At 40.5% G+C, this 24,329-nt stretch overlaps 2 protein-coding genes and 1 pseudogene across 6 annotated transcripts in view; 1 reads left to right on the top strand and 2 right to left on the bottom strand.

Moving 5' to 3' along the window:
* Positions 1 to 24,329, top strand: part of LOC105466039 (mitochondrial calcium uniporter) — a 206,120-nt gene that overhangs the window by 10,038 nt on the left and 171,753 nt on the right. Inside the window, exons 2-3 of one of the 5 annotated variants that reach the window (XM_011714865.3) lie at positions 12,596 to 12,718; positions 13,342 to 13,390. The exons of 1 other annotated variant lie outside the window; for it this stretch is intronic. In XM_011714865.3, coding sequence (XP_011713167.1) covers positions 13,364 to 13,390 — 27 coding nt within the window. In that variant the 5' untranslated portion in view covers positions 12,596 to 12,718; positions 13,342 to 13,363. Of the gene's footprint in view, positions 1 to 5,269; positions 5,960 to 10,798; positions 12,719 to 13,249; positions 13,391 to 24,329 lie in introns of those variants that run through there. 3 more of the 5 variants (XM_071068777.1, XM_011714866.3, XM_011714862.2) reach the window with 3 other exon arrangements.
* On the bottom strand, positions 17,677 to 18,176 carry LOC105466035 (small ribosomal subunit protein eS10-like). The gene has a single exon (XM_071068787.1). The coding sequence runs from the start codon at positions 18,174 to 18,176 to the stop codon at positions 17,679 to 17,681; it is 498 nt and encodes a 165-aa protein (XP_070924888.1). The 3' UTR covers positions 17,677 to 17,678.
* On the bottom strand, positions 21,991 to 22,393 carry LOC105466036 (interferon-induced transmembrane protein 3 pseudogene; annotated as a pseudogene).

Raw genomic sequence — 24,329 nt, forward strand, 5'->3', positions numbered from 1 at the left:
CATTCTCTAGAGTACTCTACAACAGTCCTTCTGGCAAAATAGTATTCCCATTGTACAGATGGAAAATGAAGACTTAGAAAGGTTTGGTAACTTGGAGATATTCAGAAAATATCTGTGGAACTCCTGCATTTTATGAGGCACTGCCGTGAGCATTGGAGAGAGAAATGCCTTTGTGCTGGTCGTAAAAGAGTTCACAGTCTGGCCAGGAGACATTGTAGAAACAGACTATAAGTGGCTGTGCTCCTTTTTTTTTCCTAAAGAAGGTTAAGCGGGAGCACTTAGGACCTACCTGTGAGAGCTGAGGAAGGCTTCACAGAAGAGGTCTTGCTTAAGAGGAAACATTTCGGGCCAGGCACAGTAGTTCAGGCCTGTAATCCCAACACTTTGGGAGGCTGAGGCGAGTGGGTCACCTGAGGTCAGGAGCTCAAGACCAGCCTGGCCAACATGGGGAAACCCCGTCCCTACTAAAAAAATACAAAAATTGGCATGGTGGTGTGTGCCTGTAATCCCAGCTACTCAGGAGGCTGAGGCAGGAGAATCACTTGAACCTGGAGGCAGAGGTTGCAGTGAGCCGACATGGCGCCATTGCACTCCAGCCTGGGCAACAAGAGCGAAACTGTCTCAAAAAAAGAACAACAACAAAAAAGCAAACATTTGGAAATATAATGTGACCGGAAAAGCATGGTCAGCATTCCGGCAGCACCAATCTGACATGACCTCATGAGTGAGTAAGATGTATTTGAGAAGCAGGCATTGGTTTGTTACAACTGGAGTATGGGCAAGAATAGCTGGAGATTAGGCTGGACAATAGTAGTTATGCCAATGATAGTATTTTTCAAGTATATCGTGTGCCAAGAATTTCACGTAGATTATCTCATTTAATTCTTGTGATACACTATGAGGTACTGTTTTTATCCTCATTTTATAGGTAGTGAAACTAAGTTACCTACTGAGTTAAATGATTTGCCCAGGGTCACAGCTGCTAAGTGACACGCCGTAAATGACTTACCCATGATCACACAGCTAGCAGATGTCACACCTAGCATATAAACCCAAACAGTGGCTTCAGATCCTGTCTCTTAACCGCTGTTTCTATGATGAGGGATCAGACTATGAAGGGACTTCTGAAGAAATTGAAATTTTATTCTGTAGGTCAGAGTTTTTATGTTTTGTTTTTAACTCAACCCACAGTAGAAGTACATTTTACACTGTGACCCAGTTATGTGTATGCATTGTACACACATAAAACTAAAGAAAAGTGTCTGGGCATGGTGGCTCACGCCTGTAATCCCAGTACTTGAGGAGGTGGAGGCAGGCAGATCACTTGAGGCCAGGAGTTTGAGACCAGACTGGGCAACATGGTGAAACCAACCTAATACAAAAATTAGCCTAGCATGGTGGCATACACCTGTAATCCCAGCTACTCCAGAGGCTGAGACATGAGAATTGCTTGAACCCAGGAGGCGAAGGCTGCAGTGAGCAGAAATCACTGCATTTCAGTCTGGGTGACAGCAAGACTCTGTCTCAAAAAAAGAAAAAAATACCTAAAGAAAAGTTTCATGAAATAATATTTTTACTATGTATTTTATATAGTTTCTGTTCTGTTTTGTTAAAGAAATACTGGTTGAGACCTAAGTTGATTTTACATCTTAAGCCACAGTTTGAAAAAATACTACTTGCCCATAGGTGAGCCTCTGAAGAATTTCAAGTGGGAGAATCAGATGATCAGGTAGGTAATGCTGGCAGCAGTATGAAGGCTGGCTGGAAAGAATGGGATCAGAGAGGTAGAAGGACCAGTAAGGAGCGTCTCACTGAACCAAGGAAAAGATGCCTGAACTAGGACAGTAGCATTGTAGATAGAGAAAAGGAAATAGAGAGAAGAGAGATTTAGGAAGTAGAACTGATAGAACTTGGTGATTGAATGTAGACTATCACTACCAGTAGAAAGGCCATTCAATTCAAGGTCTGTCTGACTTTATTACTCAGGCACTGAAACTTTATTTCTTGACCTTCGCTGAGTGTTCCTTTTTACAATCATGTTAAATATGCTTTTTTTCTATGCCTCTAATTTTGTATTTAAAACTGTGCTGACCTGCTACAATTTTAAGTTTTGACCTGATTTAAAATTTGTGATTTAAAAAAAAATTTTAAATGAAATTAAAACTTTTCTAAAGACAAGGTCTTCCTCTGTCACCCAGGCCAGAGTCCAGTGGCACCATTATAAATCACTGTAGCCTCGAACTCCTGAGCTGAAGGGATCCTCCTGCCCCAGCCTCCTTAGTATCTGGGACTACAGGCATGCACTGCCATGCTTGGATAATTTTTTTTTTTTTTTTTGAGATGGAGTCTTGCTCTGTAGCCCAGGCTGGAGTGCAGTGGTACGATCTCGACTCACTGCTACCTCCGCCTCCTGGGTCCTGGTTCAAGCAGTTCTCCTGCCTCAGCCTCCCCAGTAGCTGGAATTACATGGACACGCCACCATGCCCAGCTAATTTTTGTATTTTTAGTAGAGATGGGGTTTCACCATGTTGGCCAGGCTGATCTTGAACTCCTGACCTCGTAATCTGCCCGCTTCAGCCTCCCAAAGTGCTGGGATTACAAGCATGAGCCTCCACACCCAGCCACCTGCATAATTTTTAAATTTTTTGTAGAGGTGAGGGTCTTGCTATGTTGCCCAGACTGGTCTCAAACTCCAGGCTTCTAGTGATCCTCCTGCGTTGGCCTCCCAAAGTGCTGGGATTATAGATGTGAGGCACTGTGCCTGGCCAAAACAAATTTTTGTAAAAAAATTTTACTTTAAGTTCTGGGATACATGTGCAGAATGTACAGATTTGTTACATAGGTATACATGTGCCATGCAAAAAAATTTATTTTAAAATTTATATATCAAAAATCAGATGCCTACCTTATTTTCATATGCCTGCTTCCCCTACTCTGTTCCATAGAATTTGAATGATTTGCATAGCAGTATGAAAATATTTGTTGAAAGGACATATTCTGGGCTGGGCGCTGTGGCTCACGCCTGTAATCCCAGCACTTTGGGAGGCTGAGGTGGGTGGATCACTTGGGGTCAGGAGTTCGAGACCAGCCTGGACAACGTGGTGAAACCCTGTCTCTACTAAAAATACAAAAAAAAAAAAAAAAAAAAAAAGACTGGGTGCAGTGGCTCACGCCTGTAATCCCAGCACTTTAAGGGAGGCTGAGGCGGGCAGATCACCTGAGGTCAGGAGTTTGAGACCAGCTTGACCAACATGGAGAAACCGCATCCCAACTAAAAATACAAAAATTAGCTGGGTGTGGTGGCACATGCCTGTAATCCCAGCTACTAGGGAGGCTGAGGCAGGAGAATCATCTGAACCCGGAGGGGAAGGTTGCAGTGAGCTGAGATTGAGCTATTGCATTCCAGCCTGGGCAAGAAGAGCAAAACTCTGTCTCAAAAAAAAAAAAATTAGGTGTGGGTGCACATGCCTATAATCCCAGCTACTTGGGAGGCTGAGGCAGGAGTATCTCGCTTGAACCAGGAGGTGGAGGTTGCAGTGAGCTGAGATCGAGCCACTGCACTCCAGCCTGGGCAACAGAGCAAGACTTTCTCAAAAAAAAAAAAAAAAGGGTATATTCTGTTTATTATACTTCTCTGAAGCTTTGTGCTATAACTGAATTTTATGTTTGTTAATTAGAAGAATACTTTTGAGTAATTTTCTTTGACTTTATTCTCTTTAATTTTTCATTTCTATAATATATAAGTTGATAAAGAGCTTTCTAATGGCCTTAACTTGTTTTGATCTCCTTTAGGGACTATTGAGCATTGTATGATGGTCTTATCTTTTTTTTTTTTTTTTTTAAAGTAGCCATTACTAAGCATGAAACCTTTTCGTAGTAAAATTGTACCAGCCTTCCCCTCCACATTAGAAATACAGATATATGAGATTTCTACTGCTTCTGCTGCTCCAGTGACTCAGAAGGTATAAAAATATATAATTGAAAACGTTACTTGGAGTGATTATAGCATTTTGATTGACTAGGTATCTTACTAGATTGCTTTAGACAACACACATTCTTTGGTTTTCTAGTTATTACAGTACAAAAGTGTAGGTATTTATTTCTTTGATAACTATGAAAGTTTTTAGAGATGTTGCAATATCTCTTTTTTTTTTTTTTGAGACAGTCTTGCTCTGTCACCAGGCTGGAGTGCAGTGGCGCGATCTCAGCTCACTGCAACCTCTGCCTACGGGTTTCTAGCGATTCTCTTTCTCAGCCTCCCAAGTAGCTGGTGACTACAGGTGTGTGCCACCACATCCAGCTAATTTTTGTACTTTTAGTAGAGGCAGGGTTTCACCATGTTGGCCAGAATGGTCTCCATCTCTTGACCTCGTGATCTGCCCGCCTTGGCCTCCCAAAGTGCTGGGATTATAGGCATGAGCCACTGCTTCTGGTCTTTTTTTTTTTTTTTTTTTTTTTGAGACAGAGTCTTGCTCTGTCGCCCAGGCTGGAGTTCAGTGGCACAATCTCAGCTCACTGAAACCTCCACCTCCTGGGTTCAAGCGATTCTCCTGCCTCAGCCTCCTGAGTAGCTGGGACTACAAGCACTTGCCACCATGCCTGGCTAATTTTTGTATTTTTAGTAGAGGTGGGGTTTTACCACATTGACCAGGCTGGTCTTGAACTCCTGACCTCACGTGATCCATCTGCTTCGGCCTCCCAAAGTGCTGGGATTATAGGTGTGAGCCACCGCACCTGGCCGGACTACCATATCTTCTCTATCGGAAGAGAGATTATATTTGTAATGCTATTGGTGAGCCTTTTGAAATCTTTTTTTTTTTTTTTTTTTTTTGAGACAGAGTCTTGCCGTGTCGCCCATGCTGGAGGGCAGTGGTTGAGTCTCGGCTCACTGTAACCTCTGCCTCCCGATTTCTAGCTATTCTGCCTCAGCCTCCCGAGTAGCTGGGATTATAGGCGCACACCACCACGCCTGGCTAATTTTTGCATTTTTAGTAGAGGTGGGATTTCACCTTTTTGGCCAGGCTGGTTTTGCACTCCTGACCTCAAGTGATCCACCCGCCTCGGCTTCCCAAAGTCTGGGATTACAGGCATGAGCCACCGCACCTGATTCGCCTTTTGAAATCTTATGGGAGCCAAGGATTGCTGTACCATCACAAAATATTTTTATTATTAGTTTTCTGAGATAGTTAAATAAATGAAGAGGTGGTCGTAGTGAGTGGGGTGGGGGGTGTGTGTGTGTGTGTGTGTGTGTATTTCCCACCAAAACAAAATTGAAGAGAATTTGGTGCCAAGTGGTATAATAGGAACTGGGTCTGTTCCTATTTGTTCTGTTAACTTGTTATTTGATCTTGGACAAGTGACTTAACCCCTTTGGTCTTAATATTTTTGTCAGTTAAATAAGGATGCTTGATTAGGTGAACCTAAAGGGCTTTTAATTTTTATTTTATTTATTTTTCTAAGGTGGGGGGTCTCACTATGTTGTCCAGACTGGTCTTGAACTCCTGGGCTAAAGTGATCCTCCTGCCTCAGCTTCTTCAGTAGCTGTGACTACAGGCACGCACCACCATGTTCAGTTAAAAAAAAAAAACCTTAAAATTATAAAACATGTTGTATTTTTATACAGTACTTTACAATTAATTATGTTATTTCATTAGATGGCTTGTGTAAAATCATAAACTCAGGTATCACATATTTGCTTATTCTCACAAGGGCCAAGAGCTTGAAATGAAGAAAAACAGCCTTCAAGTTCCTCTTTAGGACAGTTTTCATAATTATTTCTGACATCTTCATGAACAATTTACCTTGTATTCCTCTTAAACAGTTCATTATGCCTGTAGTCTCATCTTTCACCTTTGTTTTCTTTTCTCTAATCCAAATTGCCGAAGGGAGTGGAGGAAGAGGTGAAGATGTGGAAAGCCCAGAGAGTTGGAGAGTTGAGAGAAGGAAGAAAGCAGTTAAGGTCAGAGTACTGAAGTAAGATGGGACTGTACTAGTAATTTATTAATTCTGAGTTGTACCTTGCCAGCCTGAAGCAGAAAATGTTTTATTTTGTAGTAACACTGTAGGAATCCTAGGTGTGAAATCCTTAAGTGATTAGTTGCCTGCAGGAGTCAATAGGCATAGTAGCCCTTAAATTCTTCCAGCTCTGTGAACTGAGCCTAGTGTAGTATCAGTCACATAGACATTCAGTCCATGTTGGGTGAATGAGAGTCAAATAGTCCTAGAAACTATTTCCTAAATCCTTCAACCCTGTGGGTAACACAGCTGTAGATCATCTTGTTCTCTGTGCCCAGATACTACAGTGATGGGAATTATGGGAATGTCAAGACGGAATGACTTCTCTTTGATTCATGTAGCAGCTAATACTCTTAAAACAGGTCCGATTGTGCTGAACAAGCAGGACTAAATAAAATGCTGAGTAAAAATAGTAATGAAAGAAGATTGTAGAGCTATTATGTTAAAAGTAATTTGAGGCCAGGCTCAGTGGCTCACACTTGTAATCCCAGCACTTTGGGAGACTGAGGCAGGAGGATCGCTTGAGCCTAGGCTATGGTAAACTTTGATTGCACCACTGTACTCCAGCCTGGGTGATACAGTGAAACCCTATCTCTAAAAAAAAAAAAAAAATTTGAGAAATTGATACAGTGGCATCTACCTGGCATGATTGGTGGGAGTGTAGGCCATGCTGGACACTGCAGAAGAGAGAAAGGAACTATTTCAAAGAGGTGCTGCCAACTGTAGATTCTTTCTGTATGTATATATTTCCAAAGAAGGCAGATTTTTGGAAGTGTTTATTTTGGAACTAATCTTGTGTATTTCCATTCTGTCCCCACTGTATCCTGTATTTTGTACTGCCAGAATTCTGATAGCTGCCATGAAGCAGGGCTGTGGCAAGTGGCCAAGTGTGATAAAAAACTATTTTTCATTTTAAAACAGAAAGTACAGATGTCAGAATACTTTAAAGAAGTATTTAAAGATAGAGTAGAATGGAAGAAATAGTAAAAACCTAATGAGAAGATTGAAGGTTTTCCACTTGCTTTGGATGCAATTACATTTTTTGTAAACAGAAGAATACCAGGTTATATCTGTCTTGATCTGTTAGTTTCTCTCTCTTTCCCCCTTTTTCCTCATCTGTGAGTGCTGATGCTAGACACTTGCTGAATAGACAGGAAAAATTGATTTTCTGGTGTTTTTTTTCTTTTTTGAGAGGGCCCGTAGGGTATACTTTGTGTGAATATCTGCCTAGATATAGATATAGGTGTTAATAGTTTGGTTTTCTTTCTTTATTGTTTTAAACCCAAAGAAAATGAAATCTTGTTTTCTTTATTATCAGCTGTGACTTAAACGTTAAAAATGCTGTCTAAGCACAGTTGAGATAGTAAAACAGAATTTTAGTGTAACATATTACAATTTTGGAATATTCATTTACTTAATGGAGAGCTGAACTCTAGTCAGTGCTTTCTTTAAGTTTAATATCTCATCCTGCATTGGTGTTTGATTCAGAATGAATTCGAGTTCTTAGTGTGGCCAACTGCCACAAAGTTGGGTGAACTTTGAATATATAATGGCTTTCTGTTTTGTTTTGTTTTGTTTTGGAGACGAAGTCTCGCTCTGTCACCCAGGGTGGAGTGCAGTGGTGCGATCTCAGGTCATTGCTACCTCTACCTTCCGGGTTCAAGCAATTCTCCTGCCTCAGCCTCCCAAGTAGCTGGGACTACAGGCATGCGCCACCACGCCTGGCTAATTTTTTGTATTTTTTAGTAGAGGTGGGATTTCACCATGTTGGCCAGGATGGTCTTGATCTCCTGACCTCGTGATCTGCCCCCCTCAGCCTCCCAAAGTGCTGAGATTACAGGTGTGAACTACAGCGCCCGGCTAATGGCTTTCTTTTTAATGATTTCTAGAGCTTTTAACATGAAAAAGTGGAAAATGAAAGGAAACTATAATAGATTTCTTGCCTAAAATGGGTATTCTGTGTAAGATGAAAAGTAGAGACAAGCCAAGACCCTGAGTTATGGATCCAAAGGTCACATCACAGCCAGTGTTAGAAAGTCATAACACTAGTGGAAGAAAAGGCAGAAGGTAAACTGATGGGAATGCTGTCAAAGGAGCTCACTTGGAAGGGCCATTCCATCACCTGAGGGTTTTTTTTTTTTTTTCTTTTTTGGTGGAGGTGGGGTGGTCGTTTATAAGGAAGTTACATTATGTTCAATCAGACGTACAAGGACAAAAATCTTTTATTTTTAAATTATGAAGTGTGTCATGTGTATAAAAAGTAGAATAATATAATGTACAACCTTTAGCATGAGAAATTGAATATTATGATTATAATTGCTGCCCCCAAGTACCCTTCCGTAGACCTTTCTCCCAAAAGTAACATTCTCTTAAATTTGGTGTTTACCATCCCATGAGTGTCTTTATCCTTTTGCACTCGTTCTCGCGCTCTCTCTCTGTGTGTGTGTGTGTGTGTGTGTGTGTGTGTGTGTGTGTATAATCCCATCTTTTCGGGAGGCTGAGGCAGGATAATTGCTTGAACCCGGGAGGCAGAGGTTTCAGTGAGCCGAGATCACGCCACTGCGCTCCACCTGGGCAACAAGAGCAAAACTCTGTCTCAAAAAAAAAAAAAAAAAAAAAATTACACTGTATGTATCCTTCTGCAAATCTTTTTTTTTTTTTTTTTTTGGAATGGAGTCTCCCTCTGTCACCCAGGCTGGAGTGCAGTGGTGCGATCTCAGCTTACTGTGATCTCCGCTTCCTGGGTTCAAGTGATTCTCCTGCCTTAGCCTCCTGAGTATCTGGGACTATAGGCATGCGCCACCACACACAACTAATTTTTGTATTTTCAGTAGACACGGAGTTTCGCCATGTTGGCCAGGCTAGTCTTGAACTCCTGACCTCAAGTGATCTGCCTGCCTCTGCCTTCCAAAGTGCTGCAATTACAGGCATGAGCCACTACGCCTGGCCTTTTTTTTTTTTTCTCTTAATACTTAAAAAAAAAAATTAGGCCAGCACAGTGGCTCATACTTGTAATACCAGCACTTTGGGAGGCTGAGGTGGGAGGATTACTTGAGGCCAGTAGTTTGAGGTTACAATGAACTATAATTGGGCCATTGCACTCCAGCCTGGGGATAGAGCAAGACTGTGTTTCTTTTCTTTTCTTTTTTTTTTTTTTTGAGACAGAGTCTCACTGTGTCGCCCAGGCTGGAGTGCAGTGGCGCGGTCTTCTCTCACTGCAAGCTCTGCCTCCCGGGTTCATGCCATTCCCCTGCCTCAACCTCCCGAGTAGCTGGGACTATAGGCGCCTACCACCATTCCTGGCTAATTTTCTGTATTTTTTAGTAGAGACGGGGTTTCATCTTGTTAGCCAGGATGGTCTCCATCTCCTGACCTCGTGATCCGCCTGCCTCGGCCTCCCAAAGTGTTGGGATTACAGGCATGAGCCACCGCGCCCGGCCCAAGACTGTGTTTCTTAAAAAAAACAAACAAAAAGCAAGAAAAACCTTATTTAGTTGATACATGTGGTTCTGGTTCATTCATTTTTAACTACTTTGGCATTTCTGTCTCTATTTCATATATTTAAACCTCTGTTGACTGACAGACTTTTTGCTGAATATTCTGGGGGACAGGAAAGAGGAATTTATTATGTCATTTTTAAAGTTAGACTAGGAATGCTGTTTTGACTTTCAAAAAAGCCAGTTTTCCTTTTTTGGTGTGTAATGTCCTCGTTTATCATATTCCTGGGAAAATCCTTTGTACTTCCTGAGAGAAGGCAGAGAAGAATAATGTTTTATTACACAGATGAACATGTCTTGTACAAAATGCAGAGCAGCATCTGCCACAATACAGTGAACTCATGGGGAATTGAGCTGCTGCAACAAAAGCCTGGGTTACTAAAATTCTCAGATGTTTCAAGTGCAGAAAAGCTGTGGGTGGAAATTTGTTGGCATTAATTCATTGTTTCTTTTCTGTGTGTTTGGAATTGTCTGCAATTTGGGAACTATCTGCTTTATTTTGTAAAAGGAGGTGCGCCTTTTATGGTAAAAAGGCTGTTCTTGAATTGTGTCGTGGTTTTATGGGGCAAGCAAAAGAAAAGGTCTAGAAATGAGGGGGCATATTTTTTGAGACAGGTAGTTGATGTGAAATAAATATTTGTTTTAATAATAAATCTGTATGTATTAGTCAATGTATATTCTTACTTTGAAGTCGTTGTTTTAAAAAGACAATCTCTGATAAAGTTTTTTATCTTCTCAATTTCATGCTGTTGTCTTTCATTTCCAACATTCTTGATAATGGTTTGAGCATTGTTGCAGAGTACACAGGGCAGAGCTTCATTCAGGTTGTCCCTCCAAATGATTTGCTATAGTGCATCAACGAGAAATGCTGAGGCAGCAAGGGAAACACTAATAAATTGGGTGGTTTCCAGGGACTATAGCTAAGGCAAGCAAACACAAGCCAAAATTAAAATGTTAGGCACCCAGGATATAAGTCTGGCCAGATATGCTATTAACAGTGAATCTTCCATTCTCATTAAATTATTTGAGATCTGTACAATTTGAAGATTGTTACAAATGGTGACCAATTTTAAGCATATTTTAGTTAGGGATGGTACAATAGTCTTTTGGCTAAAACTTAATTAGAATGAAAAAATACTTTTGCCTCTTTTATTTGATAGATTCCAGTGCCTCAGGAATGATTAGAACTTAGTTGCCTATTTGTTTCTTCCATGGTTCTGAAGGGAAAGAGTGCTGGATGGACCTCCAGTAATGGAAGAGTTTTTTCTTTTTCCTTTTTTTTTTTTTTTTGAGACGAAGTCTCGCTCTTGTTCCCCAGGCTGGAGTGCAGTGGCGTGATCTCGGCTCACCGCAACCTCCGCCTCCCAAGTTCAAGGGATTCTCCTGCCTCAGTCTCCCGAGTAGCTGGGATTACAGATGCCTGCCACCAGGCCCGGCTAATTTTAGTATTTTTAGTAGAGATGGGATTTCACCGTGTTGGCCAGGCTAGTCTTGAACGCTTGACCTGCCTGCCTTGTTAGTGCTGGTTTTCTTGCTAACTACACAAATTATACTTCTGTAATAATTTTCACAAATTATTTTACCTGTGAAAAGTATAGGTATGGGGAGAGGAGATAGTGGTATGTGAAAGGGCCTTTTATATTTTTCTTGTTTTGGAATGATTTCCAATCATTTTCAAACAGAACCCCTACCAAAGAGTTGTGTGACTTGGCAAATGAACCAGAATTTTTTGAAATTTAGTGCTCCAAGGTTTCTAAAGTTTGTAAACTTGTTTCTGAAACTAGTGAAAGCCTGAAACTAGTGGATAGCCTAAGACTTTTTTAATTTAAAAAATATTTCTTGTTTCTTCATTATTTGTTAGGGTTCTGTCAGTTTTTTATATTCCGGAAGCACAGAGATGGGGTGAAAATTTTTTTCCTCTTCCTTCATTTGTGTGTGTGTGTGTGTGTGTGTGTGTGTGGTGTTGGAGTGTCGCTCTGTCACCCAGGCTGGAGTGCAATGGCACGATCTTGGCTCACTGCAACCTCTGCCTCCCAGGTTTAAGTAGTTCTCCTACCTCAGCCTCCTGAGTAGCTGGGATTACAGGTGCGCTCCACTACACCTGGCTAATTTTTGTATTTTTAGTAGCGATGGGGTTTCACCATGTTGGCCAGGCTGGTCTCTTTGGCCAGGCTGGTCTCGAACTCCTGACCTCGTGATTCACCCACCGTGGCTTCCCAAGTGCTGGGATTAGAGGCATGAGCTACCACGCGTGGCCAATTTTTTTCTTCTTTAATCTAAAAATATTTATAAAAGAATTGGTTTACGAGCTGTTACTTCAGTCCCCCCCCCACCACCTCAGTGTTTTTCAGAGTTGGGGTCTTGCTTGTTGCCCAGGCCCAGGCTGGCCTTGAACTCCTGGGTTCAAGCAGTCCTCCTGCCTTGGCCTTTTGAATAGTTGGGACTATAGGCACACACCAACACAGCCAGCTAACTCCCAATTTTTATATTTGTTGAGCTTATGTGATTATCAGATATTTATTATTATTATTTTTTTTGAGACAGAGTTTTGCTCCTGTTGCCCAGGCTGGAGTGCAATGGCATGATCTCGGCTCACCACAAACTCTGCCTCCTGGGTTCAAGCAATTCTCCTTCCTCAGCCTCTCGAGTGGCTGGGATTACAGGCATGCACCACCATGCCCTGCAAATTTTGTATTTTTAGTAGAGACGGGGTTTCTCCATGTTGGTTAGGCTGGTCTTGAACTCCAAATCTCAGGTGATCCACCCCCCTTGGCCTCTCAAAGTGCTGGGATTACAGGTGTGAGCCACTGCGCCCTGCCCAAATACGTAATACTTTATTTCTGAAAAAAGTATTTCAGAGTTTCTTACAGTCAATCTGGATTTTTCTAGGTTACAAGTCATTTTTTTTTAAAGTGCTCTCTTGTCCTAAGGGTCACTGTAATAACTAGTGGCTAAGAATGACTTAAACAAGGTCTTTTCAGACTTTCTTTCTTCTTTGGCATTATATGCTGAGGTACCCACATTAGCAGGCTCAAGAGGGCCTTTACCTTTGACATTTACTTTACTTTTTTCTATTCTTTTAGGTCTTTCACTACCATTCCTACAGTGATCAGTGATTGGCAAGATACCGTTTCCACCTCACTCTCCATGTACCATGCCAGTGACATCTTAGCTGCTAGAGTGTGGAGCTGGCCTGTGGGAGTCAAGTAAGTGCCTTTTTTACTATTTGGCATGGTTTTTGCTTACTTTGCAAAGCCATGTAGAGGAGCTTCTTAAGATTAGTTTTTAAAAAGGCACTTGCTTGACCCTTATGGGCTGGCTCTTTGCTCCAGCCTGCTATTGAACACTTGGTAGCTAACATGGGGATGAGTTTAGTGAGGTGACTGTTGCACAATAGAATATTTTTACTATGGTACACCCTAAGGGATAACAGATCTGATCTTAGCCTGATTAGACCATATTGGTAAACAACCCCAATAAATCAGAACTGTGCTACCTCAAACAGTTACTCTGGCCTCTTGGAAATTTAATAGGTTGTGGATGACCAAGGCTCTGCTGGTGTAAACCAACTAGATTGCATGGAAACAGGGCAGCTCTCCTAGGAAAGCCAGTTACCTTGGCATTTATCTTAATTAATTTGGCTTAATATATGGAAGAAGTAATGGTTGAGGTTAATCGGGTATGGGTTTCTATGTTTATCATTAAAGTTGCTAAAACCTGGTATCTTACTTTTGCAGGTCATCTTGTAAATTTTGCCTATATAAATTAACACATCCCCTGTATGTCATAACAACCATGTAAGGGAGAGTGTTTTCCTGCTCTGTCTTAGGTTTTGGTGATGTGACCTGTTCATGCAGGGGAAACTTGAACATTTGCAGGTATGTGAAAATCATGATTCATAAGCATTTTTTCCCTGCAAGCAGAACAGTTTATTTCGGTGTGAACTCATGTGGTTTTATGAAATCTATATTGCCAGTTGATTTTTCTGCCCCCTGTTACTATAGAACAGGCCTTGACAAACTGTAGCATAAATGGTTGCTTGATTTTGTAAACAAAGTTTTATTGCAACACAGACATATCCATTTGTTTACAGATTGTCTGTGGTTGCCCTGGCACTATAAGGACAGAGTTTAGTTGTTACAACAGAGACGATATCGTCCATAAAGCCTGAAATATTTTTTATTTGGCCCTTTAAGAAAAAGTTTGCCAACTGCTACTGTAGGTGAACCAAACTTCAAATTGTATTTAGAAATAAGCTTGCCAAAACCACAGTTGTTCTCAAATAGGCTTCTAAAGAGAAAACCAGGAAAGCCAAGACCTGTGCCATAATGCTGACTAACAAGTAAATATGTGCAGTATGTATAGTGGTATGATTGATTACTAATACAAGGTTACTGAAATGGAAAGCTATAATGGCAGTCCAGCTTCTTTATCTTTTCTTTTCTTTCATTCATTTATTCTTTCTCTTTCACACTGACTCTCGTTTCTCTTTCTCTTTTGCTTTCTTGCTGGGTATAGGCATTCATTCAGTGGCAGGATGTTACTACTATTAGTGGATTCTCTAAAGGTTTTATAGGCTGGGCATGGTAACTCACATGTGTAATCTGAACACTTTGGGAGGCTGAGGTGTGAGGATCGCTGGAGGCCAGGAGTGCCTGACCAGCTTGGGCAATATAGTGAGGCCCCATTTAAAACAAAAAATTAGTTGGGCATGGTAGCATGCCCCTGTAGTTATGGCTACTTGGGAGGCTGAGGTGAAAGGATCGCTTGAGCCAGGAAATTTGAGGCTGCAGTGAGCTGTGATCACGCCATTGTACTCCAGCCTGGATGACAGAGCAAGACCCTGTTCCTTGAAAGAAAGGACCTCCAGATTCATGGAAGAATTATTACAGTTAAAATACCAGTCAGGGTAATGGAAATTGAGGACCAGAGTTATTCAAGGATCACAGAGCAAATCAGTGTTCTACTACTGAAACCAGAGGGTAGGTCTCCTGCTTCCTTTCCTAGGGTTCCTTTTGCTAGGTCTCACACCATATTAGGGGATGCTTGTTTTCCCTACTAGTTGAAAGGTGCACAGTCTATTTCCTTTCTCTCTCTCTCTCTTTTTTTTTTTTTGGCCCCTGAAGTAAAAGCAAAGACTCAATGATTTAAACCACAAAGATATGGTTGTTAGAGTATCGGTCTTACTTGGAATTTGGATGCTTTTATTGTTTGAAGATAACTAGGGGATTGTTTCTTTTTTTGAGACAGAGTCTCGCTCTCTCGCCCAGGCTGGAGTGCAATGGCACGATCTCGGCTCACTGCAACCTCTGCCTCCCGAGTTCAGGCAATTCTCCTACCTCAGCTTCCTGAGTAGCTGGGATTATAGGCACCCATCACCACGCCTGGTTAATTTTTGTAGAGACGGAGTTTCACCACTTTGGCCAGGCTGGTCTCAAACTCCTGACCTCAGGTGATCCGCCTGCCTCGGGCTCCCAAAGTGCTGGGATTATAGGTGTGAGCCACCGTGCCCGGCCGGGATTGCTTCTTAATGAGTCACTAAGTGCTTATAGTATATACTCAGAAAGGTTGGCTTAGATGGAATAAAAAAAGAAGTTAGAGCCTTGTTCATAATTTTGAAGCTAGGAGCAACACTAAAATTGGCATAGATAGAATGCTTTCCTCATATATCTATGTATCTAAGACCATAGATAGAAAGTATATTTGTGTATGTGTATGTGGGTATGTGTGTCTAACAGCTTTAAAAGTGCATCTGGATTGCATTTTGAAAGGAGTTTAGCAGGTGTGTTGCAATCTGCAGATTATGTTGCAGAGTTTTAATTGGACTTTAAAAAAAATTTTGAACAATTTTAGATTTACAAAAAATGGGAAAGATCAGACACAGAATTCCCATATATCCCTCACCTTCTTCTATTATTAACATTTTACATTACTTTGGTACATTTGTTACAATTAATGAACCAATCTTGATATATTATTATTAACTAAAGTCCATTCTATATTCAGATTCCCTTAGTTTTTGCCTAGTATTCTTTTTCTGTTCTTGGATTAAAGGAATTTTTATTAGCATGTTCATTGAAATAGGAGACCTTTATATGATCATGTGAAGGTTAGGCTAGTTCTGAAGTCCCTTTCAGTTTCCAAGAGTCTATTTAAATGAGTACAACAGGCAAAGTTTGGACTTGTAAAGTTTATATTCTCCTGTTACATGTTGGGGAAAAAAATTGTTACTTTATCTTATTGATAGTAATGGCTCATCAATTGTTTCTAAATTTTAGCATCATCAGTTTCAGAATGGGCAAGATGGATTTGGTTACTTCTCTTATTAAGTGTCATATGCTAAATTGCTGGTGAAAATATTCTGAAGTAAATTGCCTCCTTTGGGAATGATGTGGATCAACTATCCTACGTCAATAAGTTTTTTCCCCACTGAAAGTAATTTTGGAGTCCATACCTTCTGATGAATCTATTAATCATTCATACTTCCCCATGAAGATTTAAAATAGTTTTTCCTTAAAAGTTCATTAGTTACTTACAAAAGTTGAACACATGCATACCCTATGACTCAGCAGTTCCATTTCTAGATTTATACAAAACAGAATTATATGTCTATATTCACCAAAAGACATGGACAGAAATGTTCATGGCAGGACTAATAGTCCAAACTGGAATTTTCCAAGTGCCCGTCAGCAGTAGAATAAGTATATAATTTGTGATATAACCACATAATGAGTATTAAACGGTGATCAGAACGAACAGGTTACAACTACATGTAAAAATGCATGGTTCTCACAAATAACATGATGAATGAAAGAAGCCAGACACTAACAGTGCATGATTCCATTTATATAAGTTCAAAAGCAGGTAAAACTAATCAATAGTGTCAGAAGTCAGGAGATTGATTACCCTTGTTGGGGGTTTGGGGAAAGTGACAGAGGATATGAAGGGGGCTCCTGGAGTGCTAGTAATGTTCTGTCTTTTGGTTTAGGCATTGGTTACATGGGTGGGTTCATTTTGTGAAAAATTATCAAGTTTATACTTTTTCATTTGCATGTTATTCAGAAAGTATATACAAAAAGTATTAAAAGTATTAGCAGTTCTGGAAAAAACACAACATTTCACTGTTAACATTTACAGGATATACAGCGAACCAGTTGAACAAATGAACCTTTTGTCTTAGAATATATGCTGTCAGAATTATAGGATTATCGAGATACCATTATGTTACTGGAACCTTTACGGTCTTATTTGTATTATAAGAAGAATAAAGTAGCTGATGTTAATGGTCTCTTTTTATTGTAACCAGGTTTTTGAGATGCCCCAAAGGAGGACATCTTTTCTTTTTGGTCTGTTTTGAGTCACCAAGTCAAAACGTTCATCTGTTCTTTCACTACAGTAAAGAATGTTCAGTGAAATAGCTGTGCCTTTGGAATATTCGTGTGTTCGTGAGTGCTGGTATGTGTTCCTTCCCACTGATTGTTACATCAGCGAGTGAGCTGCAGTCTTGGTTGTGTGTGTATTTTACATGTTCTTTTGGCTTTTAAGGTATCACTTAACATAACCAGAATATAGAATCTTCTTCCCAAACAAAGCCCTTTTTGTGACTTTTCTTATTGTCACTTTTGGTTTTTCCAGTGACTTGAAGATAAATCACCTCAAGCATTTATCCTTTGTATTTCAAACAATACAATTATGTTCTTTTAGTTATTTTAAAATGTACAATTAAATTATTATTGACTATAGTCACCCTGTTGTGCTATCAAATTCTAGGTCTTACTCATTCTTTTAATTATTGTACCCATTAACCATTGCCACTTCCCAATCATTTTTATTGATTGGTTAGTTGATTGATTGAGATGGGAGTCTTGCCGTGTTACACAGGCTGGTCTTGAGCTCCTGGCCTCAAGTGACCCTCCCACTTCAGCCTCCTGAGTAGCTGGGACTGACTACAGGTGCAAAATACTACACCTATCTAATTAAAATTTTTTTTTTGGAGAGACGAGGTCTCACTAGGTTGCCCAGCTGGTCTTGCCCTCCTAGCCTCAAGCAATCCTCCCACTTTGGCCTGGGATTACAGGAATGAATCACTGTGCCTGGCCAGTAATTTTTTTTTTTTAAGGTTTTTTGGCTGTAAGTTTATTCAATGCAAAAGAATCTTCTCCAATTTTACTGAGGTGGCTGACCACATCCACGACCGAATCCACCTCTAAACTGGAATTCGGTTGCTGACCCAGCCCCAGCCTCGGCTTTCTTGTTGGCACCAGATGGCACAGCACTCTGTCTGTAGGTATCTCTGTCAGCTTCCCCTCTTGTGAGTCTCGCAGGTCGCTCACCCTGCAGACCTTTAGGCCTAGGCCTGCCAGTCTCTGGACGGCTACAGCGTTGGGTGGCAGGCACAATCTCCGGGGGCAGATGAAGGTAATCACGGAGATACTGGATACCCTCATTGGTAAGGTACCAGTAGAAATGTCTCCAGGCAAACTGTTCCTTCACGTAGCCTCGGGACTTGAGAGACTGCATGGCCTTCATGACATGAAGGTTGGGCACATTCTTGTCTGCCAGCTCCGGGTGCTTAGGCATGTGGACATCCTTCTTGGCCACCATGACTCCCTCCTTAAAAAGGAGTTCATAAATGGCAATCTGGTTCTTCTTAGGCATCAACATCTTGGCGGCTGCAGGGTCTGGAGCTGGGGCTGGAAAAGGCCAGTAATGGTTTTGCTAACGAGTGACTGCTTACTAACTTTCAGGTAGTGTGACATACCATACGTATATGATTTTATTTCATATATTCTGTGCACCAGTCCTATAAAGTAGGTACTATAATTTCTACTGCTGAAGAAATAAAGACAGGAAGGTCCTATGTAACTTGCCCAAGCTAGTAAGTAATGAAATTAGGAATTCAGGTATATGTCTCCATAGTTCCCAATTGTAACCTCTGTCTCCCCACGCTCCTGAATGCCATGAGTAGATTACTCCTTAATCACCAAGTGCATTCCCACCTTTGTCTTAGCCCTTTCACTTTGCAGATCCACTGCCTATTAGGCCCTTACTTGTTCCGTTTGTTCATTTCTCATCATCTCACTCTATCCATCCTTCAAGGCACAGCTCAAGTCCCATCTGTTCAGTGATTTCTTCCTCCTCCTTTCCAATTTATAGAATACTCCTTCGCCCTGCCACACATTTTATACTTTCATTGTGTTGAATCTATCTTTTTATATACGGATGCTTTAGTTTAAACTTCAGATTGTAACCTCCTTGAGGAAGGGGCTTGGATTACAGATTTTACTTGTGTTCTCTGCAGTGTCTTATAATAGATGTTCAATACATGTATATGTTGATCAGTTGAAATGATAATAGAACCCTTAATAACTGAAGATATGTAACGTGCATCTAAGACTCCTGGTTATTTGAGCTTCTTGAAGTACTTTATACATCCAACTAACAGTCTTAATTCAGAACCAGGAATGACATGTTTAGGTTAGAGTTAGATACTGATTTCTAGATAGGAAGCTTAGTAATTGTTGCTACATACTGATGCAAATCAGAATAGTTCTTTGTATCCAGAGCCTGAACAAAAGAGCCAGTGGTGAGACAGTGAGTTGATTACTTCTCACTGTTTCACCACTGGCTCTTTGGTTCAGGTTAACAATGTATCTCACCTAGATTATATTAACAGCTTTCTAATTAGTCTCCCTGCTTTTGTTCTTTCTTACCTGTGGTCATAACTCAGCAGTGGGAATGGTGACGTCAGGCAGAAGGGAACTTATCCAGTAGCTTCTGATCTCACTCAGTAAAAGACAAGAGTTCTTCAAGGGGCCTACAGGTAGTGACGATAAACTGGCTCTCTGGAGGGGGAAAAGGTTCTGATTTGTAGCATTTGCCTGTTTTACTGGTAAAATTACTCCCACTCTGGCTGATTCAAAGTTCTAGAATGTACAGCAATCTGCTCTCCAGCCAGTATTGGCTTGAGCACATCACTGTTGAACATTTGGCTCCCTGTCTGACTCCCATCTGCTGCCACTTTCCCTCTTGCCCACTCCATTTTGTGATACTGACCTCCTTGCTATTCCTCAAACATGCTGAACATGCACTTCCTCATAGGATTTTTGCATTGCAGTTTTCTATCATTAGAATGCTTTTCTCCTGAATATATGCAGGTTTTCATATTTCTTATCCCTCTCAAGTCTCAAATCTTAATATTCTCAGTAAGGTCTTCCATGATCTCCCTACATGAAATTTTTGTTTTATTGGTTGTTCTGAGATGATTTTAATATACACTACAGTGTTTTTGTACTCGTCTAGTGCCTTGCTGTAGTGATGCATTACAGCTATTTCTAGGCAGTGTCATCTGTGGGTGGGGATAATGGTTATATTTGTTGTTGAAACTTAAAAAGAATCATTTCATTTTGTTTGAAACAAAAATATCTGTGAAACATGTAAACAAATCAGTTTGGGTCTCTTATTGGTAATTGCAACTTGAATTACCATCCACTTAAGCTCGTTATGGGGAATACAACAATATTTATGGTTAAGTGTACATTTGGTAGTATATTGTTCTCACAGTAACATCATTGTGGGTTTGAAGATCTGTGCTAAGTTATGAAACAATGGAATTTATACACTTTATTTAAAGATAAATTGGGTTTATAAGGAATTCTTGGTATAAATATTAAAATGTATCAATTAGTATAACATACTGATTTATTATAATTAAAAAAAGGTGTGGGCATCTGAATCCCAGCTATTCGGGAGGCTGAGGCAGGAGAATCACTTGAACCTGGGAGGCGGAGATTGCAGTGAGCAGAGATTGCGCCTTTGCACTCCAGCGTGGGCAACAAGAGCGACACTCCATCAAAAAAAAAAAAAAAAGGGTATATGACTTCTTATGAACTAGATGCCACCTTTTCCCCTTAATCTCAGCTGTTTTTTTTCTTTTCTATTTTACCAAGGAACTTTAACCTTCCGCTTGACTTAATCTAGGCGTAGCCAACATTACAATGAGGTAACAAGATTGAGTTGTAGTTATTGCCACTTTTTTCTTTCTTTTTTTTTTTTTTAACATTTAACTATTTTTACAAGCAAAAGTCTAGTGTAACCAGAGTTGAAAACATGATAGCTATAATTACTTTTTAAAAATTAATTTTTCAAGATTAATTTCGATAACCCATTTTTGGGGGGAGTTTGATTTATAAATCAAAGAAGAGAGTAGCTTGCACTGAAAGTTGCTACTTCTTCCTGTTAGATGATTAAGAAATAGAGACAAAGTCTGTTTCTTTTTTTTATGAGACCTTTTGTTACTTTCTTGGGTGACATTTTAACTAAAATTTGCATTATTTCTTTTCTCAAGACTATTGAACATGGGAGAAAAAGTCTCTTTTTCTTATCAAAGCTTAATTTCCTTTGTTCTGTTACTGTTATGTTTAGAAAATGTTTATTTTTGGCCAGGCGCAGTGGCTCACGCCTGTAATCCCAGCACTTTGGGAGGCCGAGGCAGGCAGATCACGAGGTCAGGATTGATCAAGACCATCCTGGCTAACATGGTGAAACCCCATCTCAACTAAAGATACAAAAGATTAGCCGGTTGTGGTGGCGGGCGCCTGTAGTCCCAGCAACTCGGGAGGCTGAGGCAGGAGAATGGTGTGAACCTGGGAGGCGGAGTTTGCAGTGAGCCAAGATTGGGCCAGTGTACTCCAGCCTGGTTGACAGAGTGAGATTCCATCTTAAAAAAAAGAAAATGTTTATTTTCTAGTCTTTTTTTTGCAGTTGAGTTTTTAAAAATTACCAAATTGGTCAGAACAGAGATTAAATTAATAAACTTAGTTTTCTGTTCATATATATGATGCTATGATTCTTATTTTTTCTAACATATTCAGAATCACTCATTTTTAAAAAATTTCTATTTTAAAAGTACTAAATATTTTGTCATAGAAAATTGAGATGTACAGAAAAATGGAAGAAAGAAGTGCTACTCAGAGACAACTATTGTTAACATTTTTATGTATTTCCTTCTAGACATTTTTTAATGGAATTCATCTTGCTTTGATAAAAGAATAGGTCATCTTTATATACAACATAAAACCATATAACTTACCATTGAAGATGACTCAAGGAAGAAAAAAACCCATGTAACTATATTTTGCTTTTTTTGCTCAGCATTATACAAAATATTTAACAAACTTGTCATACATATTTAATGGCAGCATAATATTCCAGAGTGGCTCTATCAATAATTTGTTCTTGCAACATGCTTTTCAAAATATATTTTATTTTTGCTAGCACATTTGAGAATTTTTTTTTTTTTTTTTTTTTTTTTTTTACCAGAAACATGTATACTTTATTGAATGCCATTGTAGAAAAGTGTGTGAGGATAAAGGGCTGATACAGGACTCAGCTCTGGGGGCAGGACCAGGAATGGAAGGTGGAGCACGTGGGATACAGGTTATGGGCAGAGCTCCTGGCCTGAATGATGTCACCTGATCTATCGATGGGCTTGGTAGATCAATACCGGGATGACAATGAGCGGAATGGTCATGAGGATGCCCAAAATCAGGGCCCAGATGTTCAGGCACTTGGCGGTGGAGGCATAGGCCTGGGCCTCAGTCAGGTCGCCAACCATCTTCCTGTCCCTAGACTTCATGGAGTAGGCAAATGCTATGAAGCCCAGGCAGCAGGGGTGTCATGAAGAGGGTGTTGAACAGGGACCGGACAACATGGTCGGGCATGGAGGTCTCGCTGTGGATGTGGATCACGGTGGACGTCGGGGGAGCAGGGTTGTGGGGCGCCCCCAGCACAGCTACCTTGTGCTCTTCCTTGAGCATCTCATAGGTGGGGGGCTGGCCGCTGTTGACAGGAGAGAAGACGGTTTGGACCGTGTGGTTCATGGTGTCCTGCGAAGGCCAGTACTGGTCGGGTTAGTGGGATGGTTCTCAGTGGGCCCTCCCTTTCCCTAGTACATTTGAGAATTTTAAAGGTAAACATTCTTTCCTCATTTTCACCTGATGACTTTTGTAGTTTGTTGCTCTGCAAATAGATTAGGTTACCTCCCTGACCATGTTCTTCTACACTCACAGGTAATGGCCACAAATTGTAATAATGCTATTCAGAACATCCTTAGAAGTTCATCTGTTTCAGATGGTATCTTCGAGAACTTTTAACACAAACTGTCAGATTCTTCTAAGATCACTGGAAAGCCCATCCTTTTGTCTCTAGATTTGCTCATCAAGAATGTTAAGAAATAGCTTATGATTCTTTAATATAGAAGATATAGTATACTTTTAAAAAATCAATTCCCTGTTACACATGTATGTTGTTTCCAGTCTTTTACAGTTAATTGCTATGGTGAATAACCTTGTGCATTCATCATTGCTTGTGTATGAGTTTATAGAATGTATTCCTCAAAGTAGAATGTATTAGAATTACTATCTGCTTACGTCTTTGCCAACACAATGTGGTACTAAACTTTCTGACTGGTGAAAAAGTGGTATCTCAATGAAGCTTTAATATGTTTTTCTTGTATAAGTGAAATTGAGCATCTTTTAAAAGTACTGTCTTTCCCTTTGCTGTGAACTAAAACTCATGTTCCTTAACTCTTGTAGAGATGTTGGTTTTTTCTTTGTAATTTGTGGGAGTTCTTTGTATATTAGGGAAACTAATCCTTTGTAATTTTAGCTGCATTTCTACCCCCCCCCCCCACAAGTTTGTCACTTTTTAACATTTTAAGTCCCTTAAGTCTGAATCTGGACATTCAACTCTTAGGCACATTTAAAGGGCTGTGTTACATATGAAAGTAGGGAACTACCTGTAAATGTTGCCAAGTAAACACAGTACTAGTCTTGAACATATTTGAAGACAACTATGTGGATGAAGGTTAGATTAGATTCATTCTTTTTCTCTATGGAGAAGCAAATTACAGCTCAGCATATGGAAGAATTTTCTCTCATTAGATCAGCTTCAAAATGGAATGGAAATCCTTTGGAATAGATGGATTATTTGTACTAGATTTTTTTATTGGAAAGGAGATGCCAACCTTTTTCCCAGTTCATTGCACAAAATAAGCACTTAGTGTTGAATAAGTGAATCTTTGGGGCATCTGGATGGTTGGATTAGCTGGTTTTTAATAACTTTCATACTGTGTTTACTTTTTTATTGTTTTGAAACAAGGTCTCATGTGGTCATCCAGGCTATAGTGCAGTGGTGTGAGCATGGCTTACTCTCCTGAGCCTTGACTTCCTGGGTGCAGGGAATCCTCCCACCTCGGCCTCTCCAAGTAGCTGGGTCTACATACACACACCACCACACCTGGCTAATTTTTTTTTTCTTTTGAGACGGAGTTTCACTCTGTCGCCCAGGGTGGAGTGCAGTGGTGCGATCTTGGCTCACTGCAAGCTCCGCCTCCCAGGTTCACGCCATTCTCCTGCCTCAGCCTCCCGAGTAGCTGGGACTACAGGCGCCTGCCACCACGCCCGGCTAATTTTTTGTCTTTTTTAGTAGAAATGGGGTTTCACTGTGTTATCCAGAATGGTTGCAATATCCTGACTTCGTGATCCGCCTGCCTTGGCCTCCCACAGTGCTGGCCAGGCGTGAGCCACTGCGCCTGCCCCACACCTGGCTAATTTAAAAACTTTTTTATAGAGATGGAGTCCTACTACGTTGCCTAAGCTGGTCTCTAACTCCTGATCTCAAGTGATCCTCCCACCTGGGCCTCTGAAAGTGTTGGGATTACAGTTGTGAGCCATTGTGCCTGGCTCATACTATTTTTGTTTAAAAAATATTTTAAATGAAATGTAAGCCAGGCGCGGTGGCTCACGCCTGTAATCC

Source organism: Macaca nemestrina, chromosome 9 (assembly GCF_043159975.1).
Source record: "Macaca nemestrina isolate mMacNem1 chromosome 9, mMacNem.hap1, whole genome shotgun sequence".
In the NCBI taxonomy this organism is placed as follows: domain Eukaryota; kingdom Metazoa; phylum Chordata; class Mammalia; order Primates; family Cercopithecidae; genus Macaca; species Macaca nemestrina.